The sequence below is a fragment of the Acanthopagrus latus genome, chromosome 13, assembly GCF_904848185.1.
Source record: "Acanthopagrus latus isolate v.2019 chromosome 13, fAcaLat1.1, whole genome shotgun sequence".
NCBI classification, from domain to species: Eukaryota; Metazoa; Chordata; class Actinopteri; order Spariformes; family Sparidae; genus Acanthopagrus; species Acanthopagrus latus.
In genome coordinates, this window is record NC_051051.1 from 9,759,733 (window position 1) to 9,771,889 (window position 12,157).

Here is a 12,157-nt window from a genome sequence, read left to right on the forward strand (position 1 = left end):
CCCCTCTTACCCTTGCTCTCTCTTCCCCTCCCTTCCTCCCGCCCTCCCTCCCTCGTCCCTTGGCTTCTCTCCCTTCTTTTTCCCCTCTGTCTTCTTGTTCTGTGTTTGAATGGAGAAGCTGGGTTCCCCAGAACCTGCACACCCCTCACCGGGTTCAGGGCCCGTTGCTGGGGAGTTCATTGCCAAGACAGCAGGGGTTGAGGGAGACGAGGCAGCGGCGGCGGTCAGCTCCAAACTGTTTCGGTGTGCGTGCGTTAGACGTTGGATACCGCTGGTCTACAGAGAGGAACTCTACCAAGTCTTACGGCTCACGGGCCCATTGGTGAGTAGGGGAAAGTTGAAGTGCTGGTGTGGGGGTGTTGGTATGCTATTCATAAAGTGCCTCATTCATTTGAATAGTGTATTCCTTTACTCTTGAATGTGCACTGTAATAGAGTAAAACTCCGTCACCAGTTCTGAACATACAGCAGGCAATAGGTGAAATAAAGCAGTGATTATAGTCTAAGCGCAAACCTGCCTGTGACTGGTGATTCCATGACACCGCTCTTAAACTCAAAACTTTGCTGACCTGCTGAACCAACACTTGGAGCAGTATGCACCAGTTTCACCTGATCACTCTTTTTGTGTGTCTCTGCAGCTGCTGTCTCGGATTCTGAACTTTCTCCTGTCTTTTGTTATCAGCATATTCTGTGGTCGCATTGGAAATGCAGCACTGGCTGGATACGCTCTCGCCTCAGTGGTACTATATTTACTTCTTTGGAGACTCCCTGATTTTACCTGATGCCACGAAAAAGGAAAACCACCATCATAACTCCTTCTGCTTGCTCAACTACTTCTACTGCAGCTGCTCAGTGGTTGTTTGTGTGTGTGTGCTTTTTCGTCATGATGGTGGTTCGCCTTTATGCATTAGAATCTGTATGATACAGCGCAGGTCTTCAGAGTTTGGTAAGTGATGTGGTCCTGATGCTCATTTTGTGCAAATTTAAAGGAACTCTGAGAAAAGGATGAAAGGAAAGAAAAGACATGCACCTCAGCACCTGCCATGTCACATGGGGTGCAGACAAGGAAAACAACAAAAATGGTACAGCTGTTGTGCAACAGCGCAAACAGAGGGAATTTAGAATTCTAAACTGACTCAGGAACACCAAAGAGAGGTGAAGCAATGTGAATTTATTCTTCCTCAGGGGCAATGTAAGATTAACACACTTAACGCTGAATGAATGAAACATGTCCTGCAGGATCAAGTTTTATTCTGGTAGGTGAATGGAGTCATTTGCAAGACTGTAGCCCAGCAATAGAAACACGTAGAGCAAAAAGACAGAAAGAATAAAAAACATAATTAGTTACATGGGATTGATGCAGATAGACAGCGTCAGTCCCAGTTTGATGGGACAATTTGGACAAAAAATGTATGTCCCTCTTTGGTTTGTGAACCCTTTTCACACTAATTTGCATTGGCAGTTTGCCATTTGGGGCTGGACAAATAGTATAAAGTTGTCTTGGTAGAGAAGTGTGTGTGGGAAATGGCTCCCTTGCACTCCGAGCTGCACACTGCAGTTTTGATTCTCCGTGTGATCTGGTGTATTGACCCTTTCAAATCACGGGGAAACATTTCTTTCTGTGTTAAAATCAAGAACTTAGCAGAGCTTTACTGTAAGCTTCTGGCAACATGGGTCTGGACACATCCAGGAAATTAAACCTGATTAACAGACAGGGGAGCAAACAGACTGCGAGGTCAGGGTGTGTGTGTGTCGCACACGCACAACTGAAACAGTAGTCGAAAAAAGCACATGGGTTAAACCAAACCCACCAGTCATCCCATGAATCCCACAGAATCCTGAATCTCTGGAATCTCTTTTGTTAATCTTCAAAAGGCGAGACACTCCAGGTCACTATGGCAGGCGAGTGACGACATTTAGACAATTAGATTTTGAGTTGGGATTTTGTTGGATGACCCTAAAATCTGTGATGGTAAACAAGTTTCCTGGTCGGACCACCTGCTGTAACCTCTTCAGCTGCCCTGCATGCACTGTGTTGGTTGAGATCCAGGATCAGCGTCATATCTCCAGGGAACAAGTGACCACAGTCCTCTATCTTGATTTTGGAGAGACTACAGAAATAGCTTCCTCCAGTGTCCTCCTGTCAAATTTAAACCACTAGCTGCAGTCCTACAAAACTGTTAAGTCAGGCTCTACCTCAACCAATTGCAATAGCAAAATCCTGCTTTTATGTAAAAGCTTGAGTAATAATATTGTCTGCTTGCATTGAGTTTTACTTTAATATCTAAAGTACATTTTCCTGATTGTACTTATTGCTTTTGCCTGAGTAACAATCACAGTGCCGTAATTTCACTTTTAACGGAGCATCACAGATTGTAAGTTAGATCAGGCTTTTTCTGGCTTCCCCCCACCAGAGAACTGTGCAGTAATTCTTCCAATAACCTACTTTGCTTGACACGCAGCAGGAGCCTCTCCGCTACATAAGGACTACCTATTGCTCAGCCATGAGCTCTTTCACCCCTTGCTGCACCTGGCCTCCAGTGTTGATACATGTGGCCATGCAGTGTCTGCTGCGCTGCTTTTTCTTGGAATCAGTCTCGTCCTTATATGCCAAACAGTTTCCATGAACTACAGAACCACAGTCGCATTCGTCGCTGAAACAGCTGAGGAGTAGGTGCAGCGTGTTCTCGGGTTTGGGTCCCCCTGTGAGGTGTCAATAGATACACATTCATGTACTTGAGAGTTATGGACGATAAAGTGAACAGTTAAGTTTCATAACGGAAGTCTAACTTTAAGGTTTTTTTTGTGTGTGTGTGTGACTGATTCTCAGACCATTAACACGACCACAACTGCAGCAGGCCATGGCCTTGCTTTGGCTTGTGACACGCTCATCTCTCAGGTGAGTAAACCGCATTATCTGTGACCTTAGTGTCACTGTTACTGTACCTACTAGGAGTTTTAAACTGTGAACCCACGTTACCAGATTCAGTCGTCCTTTCTATTTTGCAGACATATGGCGGTAAGAACCTGAAACAGGTGGGAGTGATCCTCCAGAAGAGCTCGCTGATCCTGCTGCTGTTTTGTCTGCCCTGTTGGGGTATCCTCATCAACTCTTACAACTTACTGCTCCTCCTGCACCAAGAGGATGAGGTGGCGAGGTAAACCGACTGATGACTACCTTACATACTGTGTGCAGTAAGTGTGTGTGTGTGTGCCCTGTTCTAGGCAAACTGCTATCAGGCTGTTTAACCCATGTACATCTTTATCTTTAGTGTCATGGTCTTTATCAGCAGTACTACGGACATCTAAATGGTCCATGTATGGTATCATACCTGGTCAACGTGTGTGTTATCATCATTTGAGCAACTCTAAGTTGATGTGCTTACATTCAGGTCTGTTAGCCATTAAAATTCCTGGAGATGCGTTCGGAGTCTTTGTACTGTTGAAAAACAAAAGATGGTCCCGCTATGCACAAACAAGATGGGATGGCATGGCGCTGCAGGATGCTGTGGTAGCCATGCTGGTTAAGCACTTCACTGTAGGAACCACACATGCAGAAACCATCTGCTCACATTGCGTCCTACAAAGACCCAGCAGGTGGAACCAAAAATCTCAAATTTGGACACCCCAGACCAAAGTCTGGGTTTCCGCTGGTCTAATCTCCATCCCTTGTTTTTCTTGGCCCAAGCCGTTCTCTTCTTCTTGTTGTTCTCCCTCAGTAGTGACTTCTTTGCAGCAATTCGACCATGAAGACCTGAACAGCTGATTTTGAGATTTGTCTGCTGCTGCATTTATGTGGGCTCTAATCTGAGGTGCTGTTTACTTGGCAGTTTCCTAGTCTGGTGACTCTAACGGATTTATCCTCTGCAGCAGAAGTAACCCTTGGTCTTCCTGTCTCATAATCTCATGATTACCAGCCCAGGAAATTGCACTTGAGTATACGTTCAAAGTTGCTGATATTAATGAGTGGTTCTTGCCAAAAATATGGATTAGAACAGTAGTCGAATAGGACCATTCACCGTATACAACTGAGTACCAACCATAGCTCTGCACAACACAACTGAGCTAACCCGCTAACGGTTGCCGGTCCCTCTAGTGATATGCTGCCCCCCCATGTTTTTGGATCAACCTTCGAATTCTAAAAGAATATACCTTTAAAGTTTCCGGTAGAAAGTGAGCAAAATTTAATCTAATCTAATTTAATCTATCTAATTTGACAGTCAGTGGCACAGGCACAGTTTCAGTGCAGCACACTAGAAGAAAGCGGGCCCTGTCTGAGGTGAAAGTGAATTATTGTCTGTGTTTGCTCTATTAAATTGATATCACCCTGTTTGCCTCCCCCTCAGAATTGCCCACCTCTACGTGATGGTGTTTCTACCTGCTATTCCTGTAAGTGCACTGAACCAAAACCCTCCCCAGAGTCTGAAAAGATATGGTGTGGTCTCCCATGGGACAAAATGTTTTCTGCTTAATGCAATGCATGTCGTATAATGCAATATTCTGCACTTACTGCTACTGAATGAGCACATTAGGACATACTGTATGTTCTGTATTCAAGATCAAGAAATGCAAAACAAAGCAAAGCAACAAAACAGGGAGTTATGGAATTGAAAAATTCACTTTTCTTCTCCTTGCTACAGGCCATTTTCCTCCACCAGCTGCAAGTTGCCTACCTCCAGAACCAAGTGAGTCTAAAACAGGGGAACAGGTGCACTGCATGGAACCCCTGCCACAATAAATGGACTGCAATTTTCACAAAGCAAATTCAGGGAATAGTGACACTCCACTGATCAAAAAACCCCAGAAAGAATGACTTCACATCTTGAGCAGCCGCTATTTTCAAAGAAACAGTTGTGTCTCCTGCTGGTCATCACATCGAAACCAAGACCACAGACGCTAGGCGTTTCTCACAGGCTGCTGATCGGTTCAACAGTCTTTATAGGCAACGTCCACAAGGACAAAGCTTGAAGCCTGGCGAGATGGACTTAATCACATGATTTCTCAGATCCATCTGCCTCACAAGGCAAAGCTTTGCGAGGTGATTCATTTGTGTTCCCTCTCAGGGTGTGGTGACCATTTAACTTTTCCCGTTTTAATATTTGAATTTGTCTAAAACTTTGGTCAACGTTCCTTTTGAGCCTCGGCTGTACTTTGTTTTTCATCCTAATGTTGGCACACTCAACCAAAATAGTGAAATGTCTTTTTCCTACATTTGGTTTGTATGTCCAGAACCTGTATGAAAACTACTGACCAGTAACTTTGCTAATTGTTGATTTTGTGTGTTTTTGTCTGTCAGGGCATCATTCTGCCTCAGATGTACACGGCAGCAGCAGCCAACATTTTTAACTTGGCGGCGAACTACATCTTGATCTTCAGCCTCGATTTGGGTGTCATGTGAGTGTGTCCTTCTGCTCCTCCTCTCCTATCCTAAACGAAATGCTCCTCTCACTCTCTAAATCACTTCAGTGTTGCTCCACATAGGAGAGGGCTGCGGGTTGATCCAAAGCCAGGGGTTTGGAAAGAAAAGGACAGTAGGTCAGAAACTTACATGCATTTTAATCCAAGAAGAACATGTTTTTTTTTTTTTTGCAAGAATAGAGTCTGCAGTATAGTGATATTTATTGTTCTTGTACTTTATTTAGAGATGGAGGCAGTGTAGGGCAGGATAGGAGGAGAGAGGTCCAGCTGGACAAACATTTGATTCAACAGGCAGACGAGTAGACCAGTAAGGTCTCTGTGGTCGGGTCAGGTCTGTCCCTTTCCGCTCATATCAAGAGTGGACTCCTGCTTGCCCCTCATTCTTAGAACCTTAGACATCAAGCGTGCTCCAACCAGTGTTTTGATACTGACCCCCTTTTGACTATAGAGATGAAGGGATGGTGTCCCAGTCAGCGTCGACGGTAACTAGGCATCCCACTAATATAAAAACATGTTCCGTCATGTGTGTTCGCAGTGGTTCAGCACTTGCCAACAGCCTCTCTCAGATCGCCATCTGCCTGCTGCTGTACGGCTACATCAGATGGAAGAAGCTCCATCAGCGGACATGGGGAGGTGAGTTACATACATGAATAAATGAAATGGCCAGTTCAGTGCTCATGAAAACTGTCACCCTCTAAAGGCGGTAATGAATATAACCCGAACCTAACTCTGCAGGCTGGTCCATTGACTGTCTGCAGGACTGGGACTCCTTTATGAAGCTGGCTGTTCCCAGTGCTTTCATGACCTGTCTAGAGTGGTGGATCTGGGAGACTGGCGGTTTCCTTGCTGGTGAGTGTTGTTTATCACACGCTTGATGTTAAATCTGTGAAATATATTCAGTTGACAGTTGTCACATAAAATACACATATTTCCTCCTAGCATTTGTCCAGTATTGCAGGAACATTTTCCCCACATCAACAAATTACATCGAGATAGTTTAAACTTGCTGAGGACAACTGACGTCTCAGATTAACATAAAGAGCTGCATGCCTTGTGAAATTTGCTGATTGTTGAAGCTGATGACACTTTAAGCCATGGTCAAAAAGTCTTTGTACATGTCTCAATCTGACCTTTGTCGTATCAGGTATACTTGGCGAGGTGGATCTTGCTGCTCAGCATGTGATGAATGAAGTAGGAACCATAATATATATGGTATGGTTCATCTCATGTGTTCACTTGAATATTTATAGAAATACTGTTGTCTAACAATAATTAATCGTATTGGAAATTCATTTATCTAAGCAGAGATGAGAAGATTGATACCATCCTCTTCTCTATATACTGAATACAGACCTAGATGCAGGGGAGGATTAGCTTAGCTTAGCATTACGACTGGAGCCAGGGGGCATATGGATAGCCTGGCTTCCTCCAAAGTTAAAAAATACGACTGCCGACACCTATAGCTCACAAACCGCTTCTTGGGCAGTGACTTTTCTCATCTCCACCATGTCTATTGCTAGAGAAACTCTGCAGTCAAAGGATGGACAGACAGATAAAGGGTTAGGGCTAAGGTTAGGGTTACGCCTCCCCCCAAAAATCACAAACTGATGCCTTCAGGTTTCTCTTTGTGTATAGTGTGTGTAGGTTTAACAAGTGAGACGACTAATTAGCGAGCATTAGATTTGCTGGCAGGATAACTTTTCAACTTTGCAGAGTCCCAGGCTGTTTCCCCTTGCTTCCATTCTTTGAGCTAAACTAAGCTAACTGCCTCCTGGCTCCACGGTGTATTTCACAAAATACATGACATTGATCTTATCATCATACTCTCAGAGAGAAAGCTGATCGGTATTCCAAACGATTTCTTTAAGACAGCTGTGTAATACGGGGTCCTTTGCAGTTCCCTCTAGGTATCCATGCAGCTACCTGTGTACGTGTTGGGAATGCCCTGGGAGCCGGAAACACCAACAGGGCCATACTCACCTGCAAAGTGGCCCTGGTTCTATCAGGTACTGTGTGAACATGCATACATTTAGACTTGAAAACACAAAAATGCATCATTAAGCTAATGATCTATCAGTCAGCAGGTGATTTTCTACTTATTCAGTAAAACACTCTAATTATTGTATTGAAACGCTTGAACACAGAAAAAAGATAGAAATACTTTGATTTCAACTTCTCACTTATTACCCCTTGCGTAATGTCTTTGTTATAGGGGTACTTGGAATAGTACAGGGTATTGCCGTCGGTAGCACCAAATCCATCTTGGGCTACATATTTACATCTGATGAGTGAGTTTCAGACCAACACACAGTCATTCCTCTACCATTGAAGGCAGCTATGTTACTGATGATAGTTTTCTCCTGTCTGCAGGGACATTGTGGCGATTGTCTCAAAGAACATCACAATCTACATGTTTCTGCAGTTCTTTGACGCAGTTCTGGTAGGTTATTCCAGAACTTTTGTTTATAGCCCACAAAGTTGCTTACTCTTGTTAAATGAATTTTCTTTCCTTCAATCTGTTTGTGTGTTTTCAGTGTGTTTGTACAGGGATACTTGTGGGAGCTGGGATGCAGAAAATCGGCGCCCTGTCCAATCTGGTGTCTTACTACTGTATTGGTTTGCCAATCGGAATAGCGCTGATGTTTGCTGCCAAGCTCAGAACACTAGGTAATGCGTTCACGTTTTCTGCAGACCAAAAATTAAGCAAGCCTGCTATCCCTGTGATCTTACACCATCCTGTTTTGGATTGGGATCCCAGTTTTTCATGTCTGAAAATGTTCACAACCCCAGCTATCGGAAATAGATTTTTTTTTCTTTCTATCTGACACTTGAAAACTAGTCTTCCCCTTGTCTCATCATGTCTTAATCGATGGCTGTGGTGCACATCATGCCACAACCTAAAGTCAAGTGGTGTTGTCAAGATTGTGAATCTCATCAGTAACCTTTGTTCTTAAGCATAACTCCTTCTTGTGTTGATTGCCGCAGAAATACCGAGTTCACATAAAAACTGAATAGGTGAACCACCCAGTAAAAGATTATCTAACTGGTTAACCTCAGTGTGATGACAAGGCTGGGATGTTAAGCTACACCTAAATCCGGGTCGCCCTGAGACTAGCTTCCATATTCAGGTTAACAGATACATGTGATGAAAATACAACTAAATGACCACTTTATTGTTTTATCGTAAAATACCAACGCATGCAATCAGATTTAAAACGGCAATACTGGGATCGCAAAATACCATTTGAGGTCTGTGCAGCAAGAAAGTAAAAGAAAGGAATTGTGAACTATCACTACACAACCATGCACACATACACACATGCACTCACAGTCGCTGCCAACAAACTCTCCTTACTTTATCTGCATGCAAGTGCACAGCAAACCAGTTGGCCAGCACCCCCAACAGTACAGCCGCGGTATCAACACTAAATGAGAAAAAATGTGCAGAGAGGGCATTAAGCCAATTTCAAAGGATCTACAGGGGCACAGCAGGTCAGAATCAATCAGAAATATTTCTTGTATGCGCTACTTCCAATGACTAGCACCTCTGAACTGTGCCAGCAGATGTCAGAGATGAGGTAGTGTGTCTCTATTTAAATCCAGGTTCATTAATTAAACCCACAAACCCACTGCTGCACCAGACAGTCCTTAATTTCCTTCCCTGCAGCCTACCATTTACCCCCTGCCGGAGTGGATCTTTGCTGTCCACTCCAAGTGTGCATGCTGTGATAAATGCAGGCACGCACACGCGCACGCGCACACGCACACGCACACACACACACACACACACACACACACACACACACACACACACGCGCGTCAAAAATCTGACCTTAAGGGGTGCGTATGTTCCTGCTTGTATCTATACTTCCTTCGCTGACCCATGACGAACTTAAGAAACCTTAATGTGAAGCTGTTGGACATAAGTTTAACCTGACTGTTTTTAAACAGTGTACCCAAAAGCCACACTTGAATAAGTAAAGATATCGTCTTAGAATGTTACTTTAGTAAAAATGAACGCCCGTACGAACAGTACTTGAGTAAAAGTCTTAAAAGAATCCTCACAGCTAGAAGATCCCCCGTTCGCATCCCGGTTAGGACGCCTGGGATCTTTCTGTGTGGAGTTTGTGTTTTCTCCCTGTGCAAGCGTGGGTTTTCACCGGGTACTCTGGCTGTCCAGGGTGTCCCCTGCCTTCGCCCTAAGTCAGCTGGGATAGGCTCCAGCCCCCCCGCGACCCTGCAGAGGATTAAGCGGCGTACATATAATGTGTACAGATAATGGATGGATGGATATTAGATCTGATATTCAGCATTTTTCTGTTTATTGGATTTTTTAAAATTTGAATTTTGAATTTTTAGCTGATCAATTAAAGGAATGTACTTAGAAATGTGCTGGTTTGGTTCTGATGCACTTCCGTAAAATTCAACAGACATATGTTGATATTGTGACCCGCACCAACATCATAGCACAACTGTCTTTTTGCTTATGACCACATGACCTGAAAAACGAATGGCATAAATTGATATAGTGACTGTGGTGAACACAAGCATCACTGCCAATGAGAGCAAGTTAGCATGCTGACTTTAGCATTTTGCTGTGCCTGTAGGTGCAAGCATCACCATATTGTCATAAATGTTAAGTATACACAGTTGTTTGTTTGTCTATATCGACATTTTAATTAGCTTGTATGTATGATGTGAATACACAGTAGATATTTCTTTAATGCGTTTGCGTTTTGTCCCTCTTGTTAGGCCTGTGGCTGGGTCTCCTCATTTGTGTTTTCATCCAGACGGGTTTCTTCCTGGTTATTATCTTCAAACTCAATTGGAAGAAAGTCACACACAAGGTAGGATGCTCTTATTGTACTTTAAACCATTACAAACCAGACCTTTCCAAAAAGCATCAAGGACAGGAATGTAATGGGAAGAATTTTGTTTTTGTTTGAGTTTCATTTAGGGGCCAATCTTGTCAGTTAATTTTGTCACTCCTGCAACATTTTCCTCGTGCCATTTAAATATAGGCGGCATTTAAATTCTGTTTTGCTTCAGTTTTTCAGCAAAAGTCATGTCAATCAAAAATCTCTTTGTTTTGTCACATTTCTGTTATTTTTCTTTAAAAATGAACTGAAAAACATGTGTTGATTGCATTACTTTACATTATTTTGCATTATATATTTGTTTTTGGATTGTGACTCAGACTGTGCTCTGTTCTACATGAATATAAACACGCCAGTTATTATTATGTGTCTCATGAACCTCATTCTGATGTGTTTTTAGGCTCAGTTGCGAGCTGGAAAGAAAGTAATGCTGATACCAACACGTCCTGCTAGCACAGTGCTGACTGAAGCGATGGTGTCCGACTTCCTTGACTGCCCTAATGCAGTAAGTGCCTACACTACATGTAAACAGCATGTGGTGTGTATTAGAGCAGGCTGTCCTCACTTTTTAGTTTTTTTTTTTTCTATACTTGGGTTACTCACATAATGATTAACAGCAGATTTTTTGCACCCTGAAGGCCCAGCTGGACAGTCAGGAAGCCTCTGGAGCACCCGGCTACAGTCCAGTCCACACCCAGGATCAGGAGCTGAAAGCAGCCCACGAGGCCGAGGGCAAAAACGCAAATGCAGGTGGTGCTGAGGGGGATGGCGAAAAGAACAAAAACACTTCAAATACCAAACCCAAAGCGGGGCTCCCTGTCAATCACCTCATCTTGCGTCGAGGACTCACCTTAGTGGTCATGGTTCTCCTTTTGGTCGTAGGTATCGCTTTCCATTTTGCATTTCCTATCCCGGCACACACTGCTGAGAGCCGAGCCAACTTCACCCAGAGCTGGTCCAATGACTCCACTCTCGCGCCGCTGGTTTCACTGGACCTGACCACGAACCTCTGAGCTGTCCCTGACCTCTGAATGTAGGCATCTAGTGGCTGAACACACACCTCACACACTGACGCTTTAGATCTCCTCTGTAGAGAGGAAAGTGTCGAATAGCTGTCTTTTTAATAGTCCGCTCATAGTCTTGGGTTGTCACTTTGTAAAGCTATGGCCTGAAATGGGCTCTGCTGTGCTGCTGAGCAAATCCACAGGAAGCTGGGAGCAGCATCAAACGAGACTGGCAGGATGAACAAGCTCGTGTTTCAACCTGCTCAGCCTGAGATGCTCAACTGGGACTGCAAGATGCATCATAAAACCCCTCACTACGAGACCACGCGGGCATCGAGGAACAGATGTTTCCCTACAGATAGCTTTTAAATTTTTGCACCTATTATTGTCTTGATTTCCGTTTTGAACTGTGATATATTTTCTTTCTTACCGACTTTAAATGATTCTTTTTTTTGCGTGTTTTAACTTTAAGATTGTCTGTAAATATCTGATGTGAAATTTACATGCATCCATGTAAATATGTAATACACAGTATAGCTACATGAGAAGGCTATTACTGCATTGTCTTCCTGTATCACTGTGACTCCGCTCTGGATTATTTCAGGGCAGAGGTGATTCACTAATAATAAGCTAGTTATTATATTTTCTTTTCTTTTTTTTTTTTAAAATTTTTTTTACTGCACATCTATGGCCAGTGTTTTTCCATGTAGTGCCATACGATAGCACTGTGATCAATAAAAACAACTTGTACAAACAGTATAAAAAATGCTGCTGGCGTGTAGGCTAGTCTTATTTAACAAGACTTCCACGTCATCAGACACACATTGGTAATGAAACTGAATAAACAGAAGAGGCACCA

The 12,157-nt window shown here is 43.4% G+C and overlaps 1 protein-coding gene across 1 annotated transcript; it reads left to right on the forward strand.

The window, feature by feature from the left end:
- Positions 1 to 67: 67 nt before the first annotated feature.
- On the forward strand, positions 68 to 11,993 carry slc47a1 (solute carrier family 47 member 1). The gene is made up of 17 exons (XM_037118891.1): positions 68 to 322; positions 638 to 739; positions 2,830 to 2,898; positions 3,009 to 3,157; positions 4,346 to 4,388; positions 4,640 to 4,684; positions 5,296 to 5,393; positions 5,953 to 6,050; positions 6,153 to 6,266; positions 6,562 to 6,629; positions 7,315 to 7,423; positions 7,630 to 7,705; positions 7,788 to 7,857; positions 7,952 to 8,084; positions 10,170 to 10,264; positions 10,695 to 10,799; positions 10,933 to 11,993. Exons 1-17 carry the CDS (start codon positions 110 to 112, stop codon positions 11,305 to 11,307), a joined length of 1,962 nt encoding a protein of 653 aa, XP_036974786.1. The 5' UTR covers positions 68 to 109; the 3' UTR covers positions 11,308 to 11,993.
- Positions 11,994 to 12,157: the final 164 nt, after the last annotated feature.

Excerpts from the sequence above, each read along its gene's own strand:
- slc47a1 (XM_037118891.1), top strand. The coding sequence starts at position 110 with ATGGAGAAGCTGGGTTCCCCAGAACCTGCACACCCCTCACCGGGTTCA. Across the intron at positions 6,630-7,314 it reads TAGGAACCATAATATATATG|TTCCCTCTAGGTATCCATGC; the intron begins GTATGGTTCATC and ends GGTCCTTTGCAG. Across the intron at positions 7,706-7,787 it reads TACATATTTACATCTGATGA|GGACATTGTGGCGATTGTCT; the intron begins GTGAGTTTCAGA and ends TCCTGTCTGCAG.